This window comes from Micropterus dolomieu, linkage group LG18, assembly GCF_021292245.1.
Source record: "Micropterus dolomieu isolate WLL.071019.BEF.003 ecotype Adirondacks linkage group LG18, ASM2129224v1, whole genome shotgun sequence".
Taxonomy (NCBI): domain Eukaryota; kingdom Metazoa; phylum Chordata; class Actinopteri; order Centrarchiformes; family Centrarchidae; genus Micropterus; species Micropterus dolomieu.
In genome coordinates, this window is record NC_060167.1 from 21,120,221 (window position 1) to 21,142,366 (window position 22,146).

Sequence of the window (22,146 nt, forward strand, 5' to 3'; positions counted from 1 at the left end):
CCCCCCTCCCCTGTGAAAGGAAGAATGCCTAAGAGAAATGCTTTGTTAAGCACCCAGTTGTCATGGTGAACCCAGCAATGCCTGAGAAATTCCTTGTGGGTGGGGACGAGGGGTAAGGTCCCTTTTGTGGAGGGAAGATGGGGGGGAGGGGAGGCACATAAAGTTCTAAAGAGCAACTGTCCCCCTCTCCCTCCTTCCAGTGAAGCATGTAAGGCTTTCTTTAGACCTGTAATGCTCTAGGACACACTGACCTGTCCTGCTGACTGCTTTCACTCTGTAAGCATTTTTACAGAACACGCAGCAGCCGACGCCTGACTGCAGATATAAACTTTCTGTCAATCTGATGTGTGTTTTTTTTGAAGGATAAAGTCTAGTCTTGCATGCGACAGACTTTAGAGGCACCCGAGAGTTTAAAGCGCACGGTGATATGATAGTGTCGTCCTTAAGCTCTTTGATTTGCGACACAGATGCACTCAGAGGGTATCCGATTTCTTGACGCCAGCTTGTTTCTCAGCAGCAGAACATCCTCCTGTGGGCCTCGCTCCTCTACGCTTGGTTGCGTTGATGGTCTGGAGGTGGGGTGAGGGGGCGGGTGAGGAGGGGGAAAGGATGACATCATGTATGTGTTAGGAGGGGAAATCGTGTTTGGGATTAGGGCTGGTGCATCGCTGGGGTGAGACCTTATGGTGCTTGCATATATCTCAGTGTTGTCCTGCATTGTCCTCGCAATCCCAACAGACAATGGGAGTTTGCTCTGTCTGGGGTTACACCTCCCCTCTTTTTTGTTCACTTGTTTTCCCCCCAGTGCTGCTCTCACGACATTTTCACCGGACCTGTTATGCATCATAAATTATCCTATTTACTGTACAGTCTGATGCAGTCTCTATAAATATGGAGCACATGTAATAAAGCTCTAGTATAAACTCATTCCCAACCAGAGAATTTACTGATATGACTTATGCCAAAGAGGGTACTTCTGCATTTACCAGGGGGTACTTTTTTTGTGCAGTAGGCCTAAATACACACTCAAAGTGAAGCAGGAATGCAAACTTGAACAAACCAACCGAAACACTGACATTTCAGTAGAATGAAAAATATGTTTCACAGTATCTACTTTTCTATAATGAACAATGTTCAATAACATAAAGCTTAAAATCAATTAAATTAAACATATTTGTAACGTGACAGATGGTGTTGATGAAGTTGTACCTGAATTCATCCGAAAATGTTGTGAACCGCTGGTCTAGCACAGTAGACAATGTATTTTCTTCTCTTGTAGTAAAACTAATTCCACACCTCCACTGGAGTACAGAAAGCACATGCTTCTCACTCTGTGAACGTGACAGAGTATGTTTATTTAACCGACCGCTACCTCTACGCTACATTGCGCTCATTTAGTATCGAACCAGACCAGAGATTTCACAGTGACCTGGTTTCATATGCTTCTATTCCGCTGTGCAAATTATCAACATTAGGCTGTTAGACGAGAGGGTAAGAGGTGTGACTGGTAGAGGTGGTGAACCGTAAGGGTGCTAGAGTTTGAGATGTTTCATCACTGTCTAATTTATATGAATACTGACAGAAGGGCTTCAGGGTAACAAAACAGATGGTTTCCTCATGAGCTACTACGGTGGTATGATGGTGCTTTCACAAATTGGTGGCACTTAATGAACGAGAGTGACCTTTTATACTGTTCACTTAGATTCAAGTGGATTCTTGTTCGTTTTTTTTCACCACGTTTGTTGATCTGAACAGTTTTCCAGTTTGTCTTTCCAAAAATAACTGACCTGCAACAGCAGTCAGACATTAAACTGTCAGGAAATATTAATATAATTGCCCCTTTTCAGCACTTGTATCAAGCCTGGAACATGGCTTTGAGTAGTTGCCTGCTCCATTTTGAAGCTTGTTAGTAAATGACAATATCGTTATTGTGCTGCTAGATGCTAAGAATCCAATATCTATCAAATGGCTATTGCTATGTTTGAGTAACAGCCTCATGCATGGTCACATCTCTGCATGCTAATGTCTCTTTACTACCGAGCTGACAGCAGTTTTCCTTTGATATGCAAATGTTCTGATTGGAAGAGTTCAAATCCTTTTCTGCGGCTCTAAAGCTGCTTCTCTATAGAGGAAGAATCTGTGGAATCTGTCCTCTTCTTGTGGTTTTCAGATGCAGCAGGAAAGTGTCATCAGTGGATGCTGTGGCAGGGTCCACAAATAAGTATGAACGGCCTCTCCAACAGAGTCAGCTTTCCTCCTGAATGGAGAAATCAGGAGAGGGATTGTGGGTTTGCTCTGACTCCTCTGGATTGAAATCCTTAGGCTGACATTGAGCTGCACAAGCAGTTTTCGTTATTGGCTTCGCAGGCACTGTAGAATTAGGTGTTGTGTGCATCATTACAGCTGATCTTTGTTCTTTTTTCTAACTACTTAAGTTTAATTGCTCTGCAGAAGAATATAAAACAGCCAGTTGTAGTACTGCTTCAAAAACAAGCCCAGAGACGTCTGAATATTTATTTAACCTCTGTGTTTTTCTGTTCTGAAACAAATGAACGCACACAAACATACACATACTTGCACACAGTGAAATTGATAATTTAGTGTTATGATGAGATCTGCAAATCTGCGTAGGAGTTCGAGCATGCTGTCCATTCCTCCACCTTTGAGAGGGAGATTTATAAGTCGCTTTTCTGTTCTACATGAGCTGCTGGTGTTCAGATGTGTTTTATTCTGTGGAACCAACAATACAGTTCCCAACCTGGTGGAGGTGAGCAGCTTTAATCCCCAATCAACTAGAAATCTGCCTCAGTCTGCTGTCATTGTGTGCTGAAAATTCCCCAAGCTGCGGTTGTTAAAGAATGTTTTTGGTAATTAGAGAAGCTTTAACGTTTTCACAGCCCTCAGTATGTTTTGCCCTCCAGGCCACTACTACCTTGGCTTCTAATGCTAGGCAATATAGTACTCACCAATCATATTAGTGTCTAAATTAGATTATATAATAGTAAATAGTATATATTATTTGTTTAAAGTAAACAATTAACTTTCAGGTTTAAATCAGATGTCCCTGTCAATTGTTGATTTGTCTCTTAAATATGTCCACAGAGTAATTTTTTAATAGAGTTTTTATACAAAAATCCTTCTCTTTTGGGGCACTGTGGTAACTCACCTTGTAGGGCGCGTGTACTAAGGGTGAGTCCTTAGCGCAGCGGCCTATCCAATAAAATCAAAGAAGCCTATATATAAATATATAAATAATGATCTGTTCTCTCGTGCGTGCATGTAGATAAATGCATTCAATCAAATGTTTTTCGGTTTACTGGCTGCCCATCATACAAAACCACCACTGACTGTTCATAGCAGTTAGCCGATGGATATCAATAGGACATGTGTGTTTCAATTTCAATTGGCAAAAACTTTTAAATAGTTTGACATTTTGGGAAACATTGATACCACTCACTTAAATGTCCATTGAATATGAAGCTACAAACAATTGACCAGTTAGCTTAGCTTTGCACAAAGACTGGAAAACACTGGCTCTGTCTTAAGGTAATTAAATCCACCTACTAACACCTCTTAGTCACTTAGCCACACTACTCCGTTTTAGTTTACAAACGGAGAATTTGAATATGATCTCCGTTTACACCAGCGTTTTAGCTGCCTATCAGTGTTGATCTCTGTCTACATTAAAACGCACATCTATTGGCCGTTCAGGTACACTGGGCATGTGCATGCCGGTGTAAACATGAAGCAGATGGTCTATTCTGTAGTTACAGAAGAATTGGTGAAAGAATAAAGAAATGTAGACGAAGAATCAGACCAGATTTTTTTTTGCATGCACCAATAATGAGCTGGGACTGTTACTGAATGTAACATGGGACTGTGGTGGTGGAAAATAGGGAGTCGTTGCAAAGTAAATGGCGACATGCACAGTACAAGTGTAAGCTATAAGTGTTATTTGCAAGGTACAGAATATTTTAATAAAAATACCAAATCAAAGACTCTGTCAGTAGCACAGTGTGTCTGCTTTGCATGACTTATAAGACCCAATCAGAGAGCTGAGCATGAGCGACTGCGTCATCGTTTCTAAAGTCCTCTGTTTTGGCCCGTCTTCACTAAAACTCCCTCCGGAGTTTCTAAATTCAAAACAGGCTCGGCAGCGCTTCCAAACTTCTCCATTTTAGGTCTTCGTTTTCGCCATTTTAGTCTGGACGGGAGGTGCAAACGTAGCAAAAGGTCTCCGTTTTAATTCGAAAACGCAGTACAGTTCATTCTGATTTGTGTGACAAAATGTACTGTTTTAGGTAAAAAAAAATCATAATTTTGGTGATCTAGGGATTTTAACACATTTAATTGGTAGCTAGGTCTTTGCTTGGGGGAATTTGGATTCATCATCTAAATTCCTGACAATGTCCCAGGGGAAGCATGGTGTGGCGTTGAGCCTCGGTCCGCGCTGTCCTTGATTTCTGATGGCTCGATGGTGAAGTGAGCCACTGTAGGTGGATTGAGGCCTGGCAGGAATCGTTAGAGTATTGTATGCAGAGCGTGGTGGTGGTGGTGGGGTGCCAGCTTCGGCCGTTGCTTGTCTAGTGGGGGTCAGGAAGAGGTGGGAGGGGATAGGGGTAATGAGATGAAAAGTCTGTCCCTCCCTTTGCAATGCATAGCCTCCACCCCCCAACCAGTCGTCAGGCTCCATTCAGGCATCAGTTGAGTGCGTTTCACCTCTCAGCCCTGGTTAATTCAAGCAGGCCGCTCTGCAGCCACATTTTACGGCGTCCCTTTTGATCGCCGGGACTTGAGATTCCAGCTTTTAAATTAAATCGACACCAAACAGAGTGCACTTAGTTTTAATGAAGGAGACATCTGATAAGCTTGATCTAACGGACATGAGCCTATTTTAAACACTGCCAGAGCACTCAGGCACAGATCTCCAACATCATGAAAAAGCTCTGCTCCCTCGCTCTTTAACCCACATCAGCCCTCATTAGTGTCTGTCCAGGACTGATTTTTTTTCTTTCTTCTTTACTGGAGTATTAATTGAACTTCAGCCTGCTGACTGGTTTGAAGGTGGGGATTAAGCCTGTTGTCCTGCTGGGTGCTTTCTGTTCCTGTATGTCCACCTGAGGTCCATTCCCATGAAATCAAAGATCCCAGAGCCTAAAATGGGGAAAAAAATAAAAATAAAAACTTTGCTTGGCCAACTGTGCCTGAGAGCCAATTTGTAATCGTATTTTGGCATTTCACTTTTCTTTCTTTGTTCTGACGTTTTACGTCACAATGTGTGTTGGAACAGCTCCAGTTGTCTTATGTTGTTTTACACATATTTTTTGTCCTCCTCTAATTTCACTCTTGACCAGATTTATAGTTGAGTGGGCCCCATGTTGACATGTCCCAGCACCTGTAAGGTTTAGTCTTAAACTGGCCAGCAACATGTCAATGTGATTACAACTGAGCTGCTGATCTCTGACTATAGAGGGCCAAAAGCTTCAGAAGGAACAAGTGAAATGTAATAAATTAGTCAGGGTAACACACACACATACAGCATCAGAGCCCCAGTGATTAATGTATGTGTTTGAAGGCTGTTCCAAGGGCAGAGTATTTAATTCTAATTGAGTTAAACTGTGTCCTGTTGCTGGCCCCAGAGGGACTGTACTCTCAGGTCACGGCTTTGTGGTTTGTTTGGTTGGTGTGGATGTGTTGTCTCTCTGTGACCTTGTGTGGACTCGGTGGTGTGGCGTTTGTCAGCAATATGCACGCGCGACACTTTTGATTGGCTTGTTGGTTGGTTTCTACTGTTAATACCTACTGCAGAGGTCTAGCAGAGACAGCTGTTCTCCCATCTTCAGAGCCACCGCCCACATTTATCAAACTAAAATGCAAGTGAAATTTTGAACTTAAGTGAAAGATAAAAGTAAAAATAGTTACACTTTTACTCCCGCCCTCAAACACAAGAAGATGTATGAAATATCCCATGTCTTCAAAAATGCTCTAAACTTTAAGAGTAGATTCTAGATGGTCGCCAGACAGAAACAGAGTTGGACACCTGGATGTGAAAATATAATCTGTCTTGATGGATAAAACATTTACTTAAGCAATATGTACAGTACACTGTATTTCAGAATAAGCTGGTTTTAGCCTATTATTTGCATTTGATACAATGTTAGAGCACTTGTTATTTTTGCATTCCCCTGATGGGCAAACAATAAAAATAAAGCTGCATTTCACTTTCAGTATATCATCATTGCAGTACTGATTTCTCCTTATTACATGTTTTCTCTGATACACCCTCTCTACCAGCAGCATCATTTCCTCCCTGCTCCAATTCAGTTTTTTTTATTTCCCCCCTGTTTATATATTTATGTATCGTAAATATATTAGACCAGATACTTTGAAAGTCTGAGGAGTGTCTTTTTTCTCATTGCTAAGCGGATTAATGAGCGTTTATTGGCAATGGAATGTAATCTAAAAATATGCATATCATGTCTGTGTTCAGAGTTATGACTCCAAGGAGGAGCAGGATTTTTATTCTTCACTTTTTACCATAAGTCGTGTCTTTAAAGGCTTTTTAAGTGTAATTCCTCGACGTTTTATATAAATACGAGCCCAGATCTCACTGTTACATCCTGAAACAAACAAACAAACAGAAAGTAACACTCTGCACGCTCATTTCCAAATCATAAACCCACTTAAAAGTTTGTAAGTTTGCAGAACGGCTCGCTAGCTGGAGCTGTGAAACCTGTAAACTGCAAAGACATCCACAGGCCTTATCCCTCCAAAGTGATTTTTAATTTATGATCTCACTATTGATCTTGGAAATGGGACCCAGGCTTTGCGCTCTTTGATGTAGTGAGTACTCGATGCGTGCTGCACATACTGTAGTGTAGTGATGCTGAACAACTAAGACAGGCTCTGCTCAACCTCATTACCTTCTTACCCGGAGGTTCCCCTCAACATGACACACTTCTGCAGAGAAACACACAGCTCCCTCTGAGGCAGCTTCGGCCCCTCCGGATCACAGAATTAACGCACTTTAGTTAGATTATGGCGTTCCCAACGTAGGACAATTAGACATGTGATGAATGGCTACTTTAGAGAGCTGCCTGAGTGCGATTATTTATCGGCTCCCCACTGTCACGATGATAAATGGTATTTTTATAGTGTCTCTAATGTGATTCCCCTCCTCACAATAACTGGAAGGTGTTTTCATTGGCTCAGTGTTTAACCAGCACATTAGCTGCTGAAGTGCCTCTGAGCAAGACACTGAGTCAACAACAGCTACAATGTTGATAATATAATGTGAATATGTTGTATATATCGCCAACTTTATTCACCACCTAAAGACTGCCTCTGATTGGTCAGACCGGCAGGGTAAAGCTGTTTGAAGCTTGGAGTCTGTAGTTTTCTTTTTACGTTGACCATTTACAAACAGATTGTATTTTTTCACAAGTAAACAGAGCCAATATCTGGCGTTTTAGTCACAGACGTCAATGTGATGTTAATTGAAATAGTAGATTTTACACTTGACAGTTTTTTTCTGCAGGTTTTCTCAAGTTGATTAATGTTGTACAACATGTCTGCAGCTATGCTAGTGTGGCTCTCTGTGAAGATGTAACATTACTTTGGCACAGTGGTGCTTTTTGAGCTACATGCTAACATCAGCATGCTAACATGCTCACAATGACAATGCTAACATGCTGATGTTTAGCAGGTGTTATGTTGAATATGTTCACCATCATAGTTTAGCATGCTAATGTAACGGTAGCCAGGTAGGCTTTGCAGTTAGTAAACCTCACTCCCCAACACCTTAAGAGACACACTGGCGACCAATGCTAAGGCCCATGTTTTTTAACTCTTCTCTTTAGCGCGTCCGCTTCCTGTATCCGAGCTCACCGGTTCGAGTCAGGACCGTGCAGTACAACTCGGCAACAGTTACACTAACATTTGCTAAACCAGCCCTAAAAACATGAAAACAAAAAACCATGTCAAATGATTCTTCTTCTTCTTGGATATTTTATTCATCATTACAATGTCTAATACAGTCTACATGTCTATACATGTCTATACACACTATGATGGAGAATTGTAAGTTATATGCATACTGAATATTAACCAGCAGCCTGATATGTTGCTTGTTCACGTTACAGCTCCTAAACTGTGTCTCATGGAACTTAAATTTATTGCTGTTTCAACCACTTTCTCAGTCATTTGAATGCAGCTTTCAGGTTTCAGTTGATGAGGACCACTTTAATGCTCCATCGGTTTTGCACTCTGTGAGACTGGCAGCAGAAATCTGCACTGATGCCGTAATAACTTCGCCAGGTCCAGATTAAGCCCTCTAAGATTCAGTCCTTATACTCTATGTCCTTATATAGCTTATGTGTCCACATAGTCGTGGTTTTCCCATCAAACTTACAGCATTTGTAGCTTGTTGTCCCCTGTGTCTGTTTCCTGTCTTCTTTTCTCTTTCTGTATATACACAGAGGAAAAAACAAATCCCACTATAATCTTTTAGACCGAGCATAAATAACTAATGATAAACTATCATTTCACCTGGTGAAGCTCTGAGGAAGCTAGTCGGGATGACTGTCGTGCTGTTGTGGGTGATGTCTCTGTCCTCAGTAATGTGGTCACACAGTCCTTCCGATCTTTATCCGCCATGACTTTGTTGACATTTTCTGGGCTTCGGCTGGGAGATTTGATGGCAACTTTGTGGTCTAATTAGGCCAGTCTCACCGATTTGTTCTTTCTGTCTCTGTCTCTCTCTCAGCAGTGTATTATCCCAGCAGCCCGATCCCTAGTAGGTTTAAAACAGAAATCCATATATATTGGCTTGATTCATATGTTTCTTTACAGCAAACACTACACCCTAAAGGCTCTCACTGTGTTCATATAACAGTGTGTCAGTGGGGTATTTATCGTTCATAATTGTTTTCTCAGTTGTAACTGGGCTTCATTAATATTTCCGAGATGAAAAGCTGTACACCTCCCCTCCCCAACCCATAACCTTTGTGTGTCTCTGAGATACTCTTCTCTGTAAATCAGCTTGTTTACATGCCTCAGTTTATTAGCGGAGCTGTCTTGTAGGATTTCTTGACTCTCTTGATATGCCTGATTTTAAATTAGGAAAATGAGCAATAACCGTCAGAATATTTTGTTTACATGCCAAATTCAGTTTCACAAAGAGTGCCTTCGTTTGCAGGTGAAAACAGTCGACACACAGCTTTGAACACTGAAAAACAGCTTTGCTGTTGTGTATTTGGTGATGCCCTTGTATTTAAAGCAAAACATTCACCAAAATCAGTGAGTTGTGAGGGTTTTTAAATGACAACATTGATCCCACCTTCAGTGCAGACTGTGTTATTTTAATCTCACTGTCATGAAGCTTCGCTGTTTTCCTCGTCTTCAGTGATTCTGTGATGACTGAACCTCCACGGCTTCAATGTACCCTCTCTGCTCTACTTGGATTGATATATGGATCACCACCACCCTCGCACACAAACACACAATGCTGTACACAACCTTGGTAGTCTTGCAGCCACAGTGTGTGTTTAATGTTTTCCCTGGCGCCACTTCCTAGCTGAGAGCATTCCTGGCACCCCTGAGGCCCAGAGGGGGTCGAGCTCTGGGCTGAAAGCAGCGTCACACTTCAGACCTGGCACCTCGTCTCATTGCCAACTAAGCATCCCTGTTTTTCTCCTTTTTGGCCCAAAACGCCCTGCTTACCCTCCAGTCCTGAGCAGAGGATCCTTCCATGGAGAATGACCTCTTTGAAGGATGGTGTGGTTCCTTTCAGAGGAGATTCTCCTCGCGCTCAGTTTCCCAGCGCTGCGTCTACGTCTGGACCTCTGCCCGAGCTCCCATCCAAGAATGTGAATTGGCAGAGGACATAATTAAGGCGATGTCTGTCCTTATACGTGGCCTAACCTTTAAGATCCACTGTTTACTGAGAGCGGTGTTTTTTTCTGGCTACTGTTGCCGCAGAGTATCATATATAATGGAGAAAGCACTGGATGAGGGAGAAATTAGATTGTTGTTTGGTAGTTTCTGTCAGGTTAGAAAGGATTTCAGTGTCTTAAGTAAAATGTTGAAAACTGTGAAAGTGTAATAACACCACTGCTTTACTGTACAGCTCTTAATATTTGTTTCCCATGAGGCTTGGCACTTGAAATACTCCTCTGTCTAAAACCTGGAGTCATAATACATTTCCACTGATAGGTTGTAACAGCATGTAGAACTTCCCTCATTTGAATAAGGCTGTTTTATGTCAGGGTGTATGTATGTGTGTTTGTAGCTGCAATGTTTTTCTTACTGTGACTGTTGAAGACTATAAACATCTTGAGGTCATGATGTTTAAATCTGTGTGACGATTCGTGAAATGTGAACCCAAAGTACACAAAGTTTTTGTTCTAACAATAAAATTAAAGCCAAATTATAGTCAATAAAGTAATTAGTCAGTTTACTGAAAGTTTAGGTAAATTTTTTAAGCGATAATATGTTTGTGAATAATATGTAAAATCTTTCCACCTTCTCAAATGTCAGTATTTGCATTTTCTAAAATTCTTTTATGACATCAAAGTGAATATCTTTGGGTTTAAGGAATTTTGGTTGGACAAAACTAGCTATATGCTGATTTCTGAAATGTGTCCTTGGAAAGTGTAGAGGCTGTAGAGGTTGTGCCTTTGTCGTGGCTCCCAGTTCTCTCCTCTTATACTATGCAAGTGTTTTCTTGTGTACACAGGTGTGTGTGTGTGTGTGTGTGTGTGTGTGTGTGTGTTTACAGTAAAGTGTGAATTGGAGGAACGACCCTGCTTGTCTCTGTCCTTTGATTTTTTCCCCCACTTCCTCTGCTAAGGCCCCGTATTATTACAGTGCTGGAAGCGCTTGACTGAAAGCAGAAGGATTAAAGCCGTGTCAAACATGCTTCTCTGTCTCACTTCCTCTACGACCCCCCCTCCCCCCCTCCTCCTCCTCCCTTTCCTCCCACCTCCCTTGGCACTGTGTGTTTAAACTCGCCCAGTGCCAAAACAGGGATCTGGTAACTTTGGGCAGCGCTGTTTGTTTGTGTGAGTTCAGCTCGCAGGTTCTGCTCTCTGGCAGGAGTCCAGACGCCCAAAAAACAAAGTGTTCCATTGACTATTTTGGAGGGAGAGGTCGGGGCTTGTTTTCATGACACATTTCATTTGATGAAGCCCGTTCTGTGTTTGCTCTGAGGCAACAGAAACCTGCCAGCCAGCGGTGAGAGAGCCAAAATGATAGTGGTCTCCCTCTGTGACCTTAAATTGAGACTTTGTAACTTTAAGAAAACAAAATGACAAAATCTTTCTCTTGCAAATGAAAAGTGATATTAATAAGCAGTTGCCATTGCTCAGTGCTCAACACACTCAGGGGTTGTGCCCCCCCCCGAAAGCTCCATCCACAGACGATGAGATAAAGTATGATTACTCCATCTAATCTAAACTGGTTACAAATTTTTAAGGAATATTCTTCCACTGGATCTGAAATAAATTGGGATATGATTTCAAGTAATGAGAAACACAATCTTAGACAGATGCAGGCCAAATAGTTTATTGTATATAGATAGATACGTACTTTATTCATCTCTGAAGGGAAATTTCAGTGTTGAAGTAGCAGCGGTTTACATGAAATAAAATTACAGTTACATAACATACACAAATTACACAAAACATGCACGAGTATGGGATGACTTTGACTCCTTATCACAGGGCAGAGCGCTGAATAATCCAGGTTAAATTGTACATTTGTTGCAGACTTTCTCTGGATTTAGGGCTACCTTGAAGTTTTAACTGACTCAGATCCATAGGCGTTGTGCTTGTTAGCAACATACAGAACTGCCCTTTGTGTTCTTTGTGATTGGATGGTTTAGGTCTGTTTTCATTATAATTTTACTCCTCAGTGAGCCGGGCTCCGACTGCTCCTGGCAGTGACTTTCAGCTGATAAGCAGTTTTCCTTTATTGTAAATGTGGTTACAATAGAAAAACAAGCAAGAAAATAAGCTTCACAAAGTCATAGGTCAGTGTAAGTGGGGTACATATCTAAGTATGTTTGTCGTGCAAGGCAACATAATGTAATATTCATTTACATTTCATTCACCAACAGCAACATCTACATATAAATAAAGGCCTCACACGGGAATTAATGTATTGTACAGTCAAGACCTTTTGTATAATAGCAGACAAAACACTACATGCCTACAGTCAACGCCAAATAATTGAATGTATAGAAGATAAAACATTAACAGGATCTGCTATCAAAACAACCAGATAAAAGACAAGAGATCTGCTGAACTGAGAAATGCTGTAACCATTGAGACTTAAGGCTTTCAGTATGGCATGTATAATGAAGTAGCATCTCCGCTTCCGGACAAAGAAAACAAAGAGGGAGTTGTGAATACAGGCGTGAAATAGCTGATTAGAAACTTGGAATGTATTGAAAGACAACATACACTTGTTCTGTCTTAGTCTTGGCATACGTCTATTATCTGTCCTGGCACATAAGAAACAAAAAAAACTCTTGTCTGAGCAGAAAATGAGTAAAAAAGTGTCCATTAAATACAGTTTGTGCTTTTAAGTCCTTTTTTATCAGCTGGTTTTGCGTTTACAGTAACAAGCATGTTGTCTACATGTGTATCTACTGCGAATACCTGAACCCCGTGTTGCATAGATCCTCCACTGTGCATGTACATGCATCTGTCCTGCTCTTCCTGTGGTAGCAGCATGTGCTGATGCTCCAGTCGCTGCTGACTTTGGTTTTCGTTGGACTCAATGTTATCATCTCATCTTGTAATACAAAATCATATGAAAATGTTTGAAGGATGAAAACATCTTGTCATGTAAAGGATAAGTCTGGTGATGCTAAAATTTCATCAGCAAATCCCATGAAAAGACCTAAAACAAGAATGTATTCTATCCATTAACAATTTTTGTTTGTGTATCTAAATATGATATGTTGATATGTTATTCCTCTGTGCCGTAGACTGTTGTCCAAAACCTATTAAATACACATTTTCATTTACATTTACTCATTTGACAGATGCTTTTATCCAAAGCGACTTACATTTGAGGAACAACATACAATCATCAACAGAGCATCAAATACAGCACGAAATCTACAACTGACAATACATATTAATAAAAGCAGCAATAAATACTAGTAAGGGCCAGTAGCACATATTGCATCAATGGGGTAAACACCTAGGGAAAGAAGTTAGAGTTAACAAAAAGTGCAATCAATACAAGATAATTATAAGGGGATAGAAGAAGAAGAGCACAGGAAGTGCATGTTAGATGTTAGGAGTTAGGGGTGTTATAAGAGGAAGTGTTCTCGGAAGAGATGAGCTTTCAAGAGCTTCTTGAAGTTAGAGAGGGACGCCCCTGCTCTGATAGCGTGTGGTAGATCGTTCCACAATCGTGGTGTCACAGATGCGAACAGCCGGGACTGGGATTGCTTTGTGTGAAGAGATGGCTCATGGATGGTTCATTGGAGGAGCGTAGTAGCCGAGAAGGAATGTAAACTTGTATTATGGAGTTTAGGTAGATGGGTGCAGACCCAGTAGTCACTCTGTATGCAAGCATTAGTGACTTGAATCTGTTTCTGGAGGCCATGGGTAGCCAGTGGAGGTCACACAGCAATAGAGTGACATGCATCCTTTTGTGCTGATCAAAAACCAGACGCGCTGCTGTGTTCTGGATCATTTGTAAGGGTTTCACTGCACAAGCTGGAAGATCTGCTAGGAGGGCATTGCAATAGTCAAGGCAACCATGGCCTGTACCAGAAGCTGGGTGGCATATTGAGGTAGGGCCTGATTTTTCTGATGTTGTATAGAGCAAAGCGGCACGACCGAGAGACAGCAGCAACATGGTCTGAAAAAGACAGCTGGTCATCAGTCATGACACCCAAGTTTCTCACCACCTTGGTTAGAGTGATGGTTGAGGAGTCAATTTGTAGTTTGATGTTATGGTGGATAGATTGCTTGGCTGGAATGACCAAGAGTTCAGTCTTAGAGAGGTTTAGTTGAAGGTGGCAAGCTTTCATCCATGCTATGTCCATTACTGAGCCACTCCATTAACATAAACATGGGTAATGTAATTTATTTTGAGTTGGTCCCACATATGACCTGTAAATACTCACTAGAGCAACCAATTTGTGTATTTATCCGAACAAACACAGTATTTATTGCTTTACGGCTGTTTTGTAAATTATTTAGGCAAAAAAAGTATATATTCATGAGCATTTTTTAAAACATTTACGTCAGAAAGTAGCTTTCAACCAGCTTTCAACCAGCTTTCAACCAGATCACCCAGCCTTCAGCAGCTTATATACATGCTGTGGATGAAATCATGACTGCCACGAAGCTCTGATGTTAACAGATCTGTCTCAATGACAACTGATAAAGCCCATGTGATTTGGTTGAAAGTTTTTCTCAACTTTATTGTCCCTGAGGGGGAATTTGTCTTGCAGCTGGTGAAACATGGAACACACACAGACTTGAACATAATATAGATTAAAAATATGATTCAAATATGTAAAAACAAAACCCCTCCTTAAATCTCACAGGACAATATACATCAAGCGACAACATAAGGGTACATCCAGGATCTTCATCCAACCCAATCACCAGGTCCAAAATATAAATGAAAGTTTCTTTTAGTCTGAGGTTAATGACTCTTTTCCTCTGGTCTTTTTCAGATGGTGTCCACTCAGTGTCAGCCCAGTGTCTTCTCCAAGTCACCATCATCACAGATGAGATGCTGTCCAACAGTATCACGTTGCGGCTGGCCAACACCTCCCAGGAACACTTCCTCTCCTTGCTGCTGGCCCAGTTCCTCGACGGTGTGGCCCGCGTCCTGTCTGCCGCCCCCGAAGATGTCGTCATCTTCAACATCCAAGACGACACGGACGTCAGCGCTCGCATCCTCAATGTCAGCCTCTCTGTGGCGGTGCCTGTGTTGGGGGAGGGACACCAGCGGCCTGGAAGTCTCAGCCAGGCAGTGGACAGGCTTGGGAGAGGGGTTGAAAGTGGAGGGGGAGAGTTTTTTGGCTCGGAGGAACTCCAGGAGAGGCTGTACTTGAACCGCAGCCTTCTAGCTAAGATTTCCTCCCAGGAAGTTCTTCCCTTTGACGACAATATCTGCCTTCGTGAGCCATGTGAGAACTACATGAAGTGTGTGTCCGTACTGAAGTTCGACAGCCTGGCGCCGTTTGTTGCATCAGATACCATCCTGTTCAGGCCCATCCACCCCATCGCTGGGCTGCGCTGCCGCTGTCCCACCGGCTTCACAGGAGACTACTGTGAGACAGAGATTGACCTCTGCTACTCGAAACCCTGCGGAGCCCACGGTGTTTGTCGCAGCAGAGAGGGAGGCTACACCTGCGAGTGCCTTGAGGACTACACAGGTGAGAGCCCTCATTTAAACTTAATTACTGTTGAAGGAGTTGATGTTTTTTTTTTTTCACAGTCAGTTTCATCTCTTGGCTTCATTAACCAATTGACCTCCCTTAGTTACTGTTGTAGTTACTTTTCATTGTCACATGACACATAATGCGGCAGCAGGGGTTGTAGCCAATTCTGTGGTCTGGTCTCTGCCACATAGACCACTGGTCGCTACCACTAGGGGCGCTAAAGATACTGGTCAATGCCACACAGACCACTGGTCGCTACCACTAGGGGCGCTAAAGATACTGGTCAATGCCACACAGACCACTGGTCGCTACCACTAGGGGCGCTAAAGATACTGGTCTCTGCCACACAGACCACTGGTCGCTACCACTAGGGGCGCTAAAGATACTGGTCTCTGCCACACCGACCACTGGTCTCTGCCACACAGACCACTGGTCGCTACCACTAGGGGCGCTAAAGATACTGGTCTCCGCCACACAGACCACTGGTTGCTACTACTAGGGGCGCTAAAGATACTGGTCGCTGCCACACAGACCACTGGTCGCTGCCTTGCACCCAGGCTGCCACACAGACCACTGGTCGCTACCACAGTCTCTAAGGGAAGGCTCCTTTCTGTTCCTTGTCACACAAACTGTGGCTGTATTATAAAAGGTCAGTTTCAAGTTTGTATACAGTCTATGGTCCCAAAGTAGACCTAAAGTGACCTTAGATCATTGACAGATGATACAAATTTTTTTTTGTCTAATAGAGAGGAATGGATCAAAGCAATTTTCTACTGTATCAGGCTTAAGAATGAACTTGAACAAATCTGTTTATTAGGCTACCTCTTGTGAATGTGAACTATCAGAAGTTAATGGTATCCCTGTGAAGAACCCAGTTACTTACCTGGGTGTGATAAGAATGAAAAACTCTGCAATAACCTAAACTTCAGCCCTGTGATTAAACAAATAATGAAAAAGGTTCAACATGTGGTGGATGAGGCATCTTTCACTGAATGGTAGAGTTATACTATCTAATACTGAGGGAATATCCATATCTATGTATCCTTATCCCCTGAAATGCCTACTGAATTATAGAAAGAATTAGATAAGATCTTATTTCATTTCATTTGGAGGAACAAATGTCATTATTTAGGGAAAGATACCCTATGCAACATAAAAAATTGAGGTCTGGAGGTTTTAAGTTTTGAAACCTTAATCAATACTTTCCAAAGTTAAATGGCTAACTAAGTTGATAAAATGGCCTGGAAATGAGTAGATAGTATTTTATTCGCATGGTTGCCGTTATTCAATTCAAAAACACCAAAGTATGAAGAAGACATCGCGAACTCGACTTGATCTTTTAATTTGGCGAGAGAGGGCATGAGACGAGGCTCCACAGTCCTGGTTTGCTGCCACACAGACCACTCCTCGCTGCCACACTGGTTGTTGTGGTAGCTGCCACTAGGGGCGCTAAAGATGGTGGTCGCTGCCACACCGGTCGGTGTGGTCGCTGCCACACTGACCACTGGTTGCAGTTGGTTGTATCTACTATGTAATACATCTTTATCATAATTCTTTGTTAAATATACTATGTTATCGATTATGCCTACTCTTATTGTTGCACTACATATTGCGGTTTGTGTGGTTATAGCCTATCTACAGTAACAAATATATCTAGGTCATAATACTTTGTTAAATATAGCCTACTAATTTTTGATTAACTATATTCTTATTGTTAAAATCAGTCTAGCTTGGATTCAACCAACAAGTGGTCACCACACTTTCCTTCACAGGTGACAACACTGGCCTTCTTCTTGTAGGCAAGAACCAAAGATAGAGAGATTTATTACTTCAGGTTAACCACACAAATTGCAATATACAGTGCACCAATAAGAATATAGGCATAATCGATAATATTGTAGGCTATATTTATCAAAGTATTGTGATCTAGATAGATGTATTAGCCTACTGTAGATTGGCTACAACCACACAAACTGCAATATACTGTAAGCCTACAGTGCATCAATAAGATATAATAGAGTATATTTTACAAAGTATTGTGATATAGAAAGATGTACACACACACACACACACACTTTCATTCACAGGTGATAACACAGGCCTTGTTATAGGCAAGGACTAAAGATAGATAGATGTAGGCTATTACTGTAGGTATAACCACACAAACTGCAATATATAGTGCAACAATAAGAATAGGCATAATCCATAATATTTTAACAAAGAATTATGATAAAGATGTATTACAGTAGATATAACCAACTGCAACCAGTGGTCAGTGTGGCAGCGACCACTGTCTTTAGCGCCCCAAGTGGCAGCGACGTCACACCGACCAGTGTGGCAGCAGTGTGGAGCCTCATCTCATGCCCACACGCACAAACACACACACAGCAGTCCACTACTTGCCCCTGATGTCTGCGATATTGCAACAAAGTTTGAGTTTCAATAGCGTGAAAAATGCCACCAAAGACTATTGCTCAAGGAGAGATGCAATTTCGCCCTTTATGGTAGGTATAATATTTAAGTGTTATTATTTTACGCACTGATGGCCGCCGGCACACAATAGCAAGCATATTATCATATGTAGCGCTGTACTAATTGGAGGATGCATCAAAAAGCCAATAATGCTAAACATAAGCAGCAGTCAATACAGAGTCTAATTCTAGTTTCATGTTCGCTGGTCGCGGCCTTAACCTTTTTGTTCAAAACTGTGAGCACGATAGTGGCTGATGGTGGAGAAGTGCAGCCATCCTGTCAGTCATGCGGTGCGCAGCGTAAGGTAGTTTATTAGGAAAGCATGCTCATTTAAGTCTGTTTATCTTTTTAATATAAATAATAAACAGATTTGTTCAAGTTCATTCTTAAGCCTGATACAGTAGAAACTTGCTTTGATCCATTCCTCTCTATTAGACAAAATAAAAATTGTATCATCTGCCAGTTGAGATAATTTAAATGATCTAAGGTCACTTTAGGTCTACTTTGGGACCATAGACTGTATACAAACTTGAAACTGACCTTTTTTAATACAGTTTGTGTGACAAGGAACAGAAAGGAGCCTTCCCTTAGAGACTGTGGTAGCGACCAGTGGTCTGTGTGGCAGCCTGGCAGCCTGGCAGCAAGGCAGCGACCAGTGGTCTGTGTGGCAGAGACCAGTGGTCGGTGTGGCAGTGACCAGTATCTTTAGCACCCCTAGTGGTAGCGACCAGTGGTCGGTGTGGCAGAGACCAGTGGTTGGTGTGGCAGCGACCAGACCACAGAATTGGCTACAACCCCCTCTCTAATGCGGTTTACAGTAATACTGCCTTCGTTTAATTTGATTTATTCGTTTAATTTTAGTTTATGTTATCTTTATAAAATTTGTATATTGCGACTCCACTGTACTAAGATATAGCACATTTAAACTATAGTACTTCCTGCACATATCTGTATTAAACATTCATTTCTGAATTTCTGGTTGGATGCTAACTGCATTTCATTAGCTCTGTAACTGCACTCTGTATAATGACATTAAAGTTGAATCTGTAACTAGCACTAGATGTTACTTGCTGTAGTTATCTAGCTTTATGGCTACATGAAATTGTGCTAAAAGTGGCTACAGCTAACAGGTCCCAAAAGAAAATTTTGCACCCTCATCAGTTGGTGATCCATGTAAGAAGATATGGAAATAAAGGAGCAGTGTTGTGATTGTATTGAAAGTGTAGCGCTAGTTTGTCCTAGTATTATTATTATTAAGTATGACAAAGAAAAATGTAAAATCACACCATTATAACCTTGTTTGGATGCTTAGCATACTATAGAGAAACATACTTGGATAAGCACACAAGCTTTTAGGATGAGGACTAACCAATAAGTTTGATAAATTTACATTATTTTGGGTACAGTTTTGGGCAGTACAGAGCTGCTAACTTTAGCTTTTGTAGGTAGTAAGCTAGTTAGCCAGACATGCTAACACCATTAAATTGATTCCTTACATTTTTGATGTTGTGTTTTTGGTTTTGGTACAAGCATCACCCTTACTTCAGCTTCACCCTTACTTCAGCTTCACCCTTACTTCAGCTTTATGCGCAAAAACACTAGCATGCGAAGCCTGGTTAGCCTAAGGCTGCTAAGCTATGATTGAACAATCACTGTTTGGGGTGGGGGGTTTAGCGATATGTCTCGCATGAGTTTGCACTGAGTAATTTTCCTGTCTTTAAATGTAGAAGGTGAAAGGGCACTATGCCAAGCTATCCACATGTAGCCTTCAAAATGTTAATTTCTTCTCCTTCACAAAGATCCCATGGGGGCTTTAATGTCTACATCTGTCCCATTCAACCCCCCCTTCTCAGCTCTTTGTTGAACCTGTCCTGTACACTGACACGATAGGTCTGCAGACAAAGGCTAAGTGATGAGTTATTGATTTGGTTACCCCTTTTGCAATCAGCCACAGCGGAAGGATACCAACAAACATGAGCCTAAATAATAAACATTTTAGAAGCAGGTTGTCTTAACCGGAGCTGAATAACTTCAGTTGTTCAGTCTTTATCAAGTTTATTTACCAGATTAAGTTGAAAGGGATTTGAGTTTTTGTCTGTCAGTCACAGTGCTTTGCTAAAAAATAATCTTACATTTCCTTTACAGCATTCCTGAGCAAAATCAATTTATCTTTGTGTGTTCTGCTGTCATTGAATAACCTGCATATGTGCATAGTTATTCACACCTACACTCAAACCTTCACCTTGAGCTGGACAGCATTTCTTGTGTTAGCTAACATCCAAAAAACAGGAAGGACGATGATATAACAAACCTCTGTTTCCTATCTGATGTCTATATAAAGAATTTCTGATTCTGATAAAGGATGGAGATTTGCACAGAAATCTTTACTTTGTGTTGAATGTTTTGAAGCGAAGAAAACAACAGCAGTTTCTCTGTCCAGAGTGGTATTGCTGAGTGGAATAAGGGAAGGGAATTATTAATTATGGATGGCTACAGATGGAGAGTGTTCCCTGGCTGTGAAATGCCCCGTGGTAAAAAATGCCTTAGATAAAAAAACATATCACAAAGCACACAGTATGTCGAGACAGAGAGGACAGGCGCTTCCATTTTCAGCCATAATGAAAAACTAATTTATTACTGTTGGCAGCAGAATTGCTAACCAGTTCTGTTGCAGGAATTGTTTTTCAGTGTCTGCTCCAAAAATTATTCACATCCTCAAAGGGTTAAAGACTGCCTGCTCACTATTTTTATGGTTAATGGGAAAAGGGAGAAGTTGAAAAAGAGATTTAAGAGGAAGCGAATTAGAAATGCTAATTCATACCGTATGAATATTAGGGTAGTTGCCCCATGTTTTTGTTGAGAGGTTAAGTGGGTCAAACCCTGACTTTTTAATGTGATTTAGAGTTTCATCTTGTCTTTGAAGCACCATGCTAGTTGGTTTATTAAATGAAGTGGTGTAAAGTAACTAAGTACATTGACTTAAGTACTGTACTGTCATTTTTAGATACTGTACTTGAGTATTGTAATTGTATACTACTTTATACTTCTGGGAAAATATATATATTTTTACTCCACTACATTTATTTGATACTTTTAGTTACTTTACAGATTCAGATTATTCATTATTAGTGAAATTATTATACTGATTATTAATTAATCAATAAATACATTCTGATGTATTATTATAGCTTAAGCTATCCATCAGGTCATAAAATAAATGTTTTCTCATCTTTACCAGCTGCAACATTAAAGTGATGATCCAATTATATTATGTATATTATGCTGAAATGAGGGATTCTGCATAATGTGTACTACAAACGCTTTCGGTACTTCAAGCATAGTTAGCTCTTAATACTTTTGTCCTTATTTAGAACTGTTATATTGGTGCGTTTCCATAAGTAAAAGATCTAAGTTCTTCTTCCACCACAGAATATACACTTATGTGAAAATAGGGTAACACTTTTCTTAATCCACCTCCATTTAACAGCTGTAACATCTCCTATTAAGTGTTTGTAACTGTATATAAACAGTTAATGATACACTTCACAAGAGCTTGCTGAAAGTTTAATTCACACCCATTAAAAAGAACTAGTCCACGTCACCTCTGTTTTTTCCTTTAAAAAAGGCTGGGGGTTTGACTTGGGTGGAGGAACTTTTTGGAACTTTTTGGCTTCGTTAATGATTTTCTTGTGATCATCATATCACATATTTCCCATGGCCGGTCGGAGGGTTCAGCTCATGTCGACGTGTCAAATTCATTGCTGATCTTACACTAAAAGCCCTGAGCCCTTAATGGTGGACAGGGTTTCTAACACCTGGTTAAATTCTCTTAAATCTGCTTTAAACTACCACTTATATATGATTATTACATAACTTACTAAATACGGTATATAAATGTTAAATAGGGAAGGGTTGAAATAAAGTGTTACATATAGGGTATATAACTGTATTTTACATATTTATTCCTTAAATTATTTGTATAAATTATTGTATGATACTCCAGTCATTTTCGGGATGAATGGCTTAATTTATATGCAGCTGTGCACTCTATGACTTCATCTCATCTAGTGGCAGAAGCCAGAGCTGCTGAAGGACCACTTCACTTTCTCCTTTTTGTAAAATCTGATTTTCACATTACCTTACAAATTATTATTTTAGCTAAAACTACAGACCAAATTCACTTTTCAATAGGTCTCCTACTGAAAAAATTTAAATCGAAACGGTGAAGCAGAAACTCTAGATATTCACCTTGTTGT

The 22,146-nt window shown here is 40.9% G+C and overlaps 1 protein-coding gene across 1 annotated transcript in view; it reads left to right on the plus strand.

The window, feature by feature from the left end:
* The window catches only part of celsr2 (cadherin, EGF LAG seven-pass G-type receptor 2), a 69,398-nt gene that overhangs the window by 8,659 nt on the left and 38,593 nt on the right, over positions 1-22,146 (plus strand). The window contains exon 2 of the mRNA XM_046075778.1: positions 14,705-15,412. Coding sequence (XP_045931734.1) covers positions 14,705-15,412 — 708 coding nt within the window. The remainder of the gene's footprint in view (positions 1-14,704; positions 15,413-22,146) is intronic.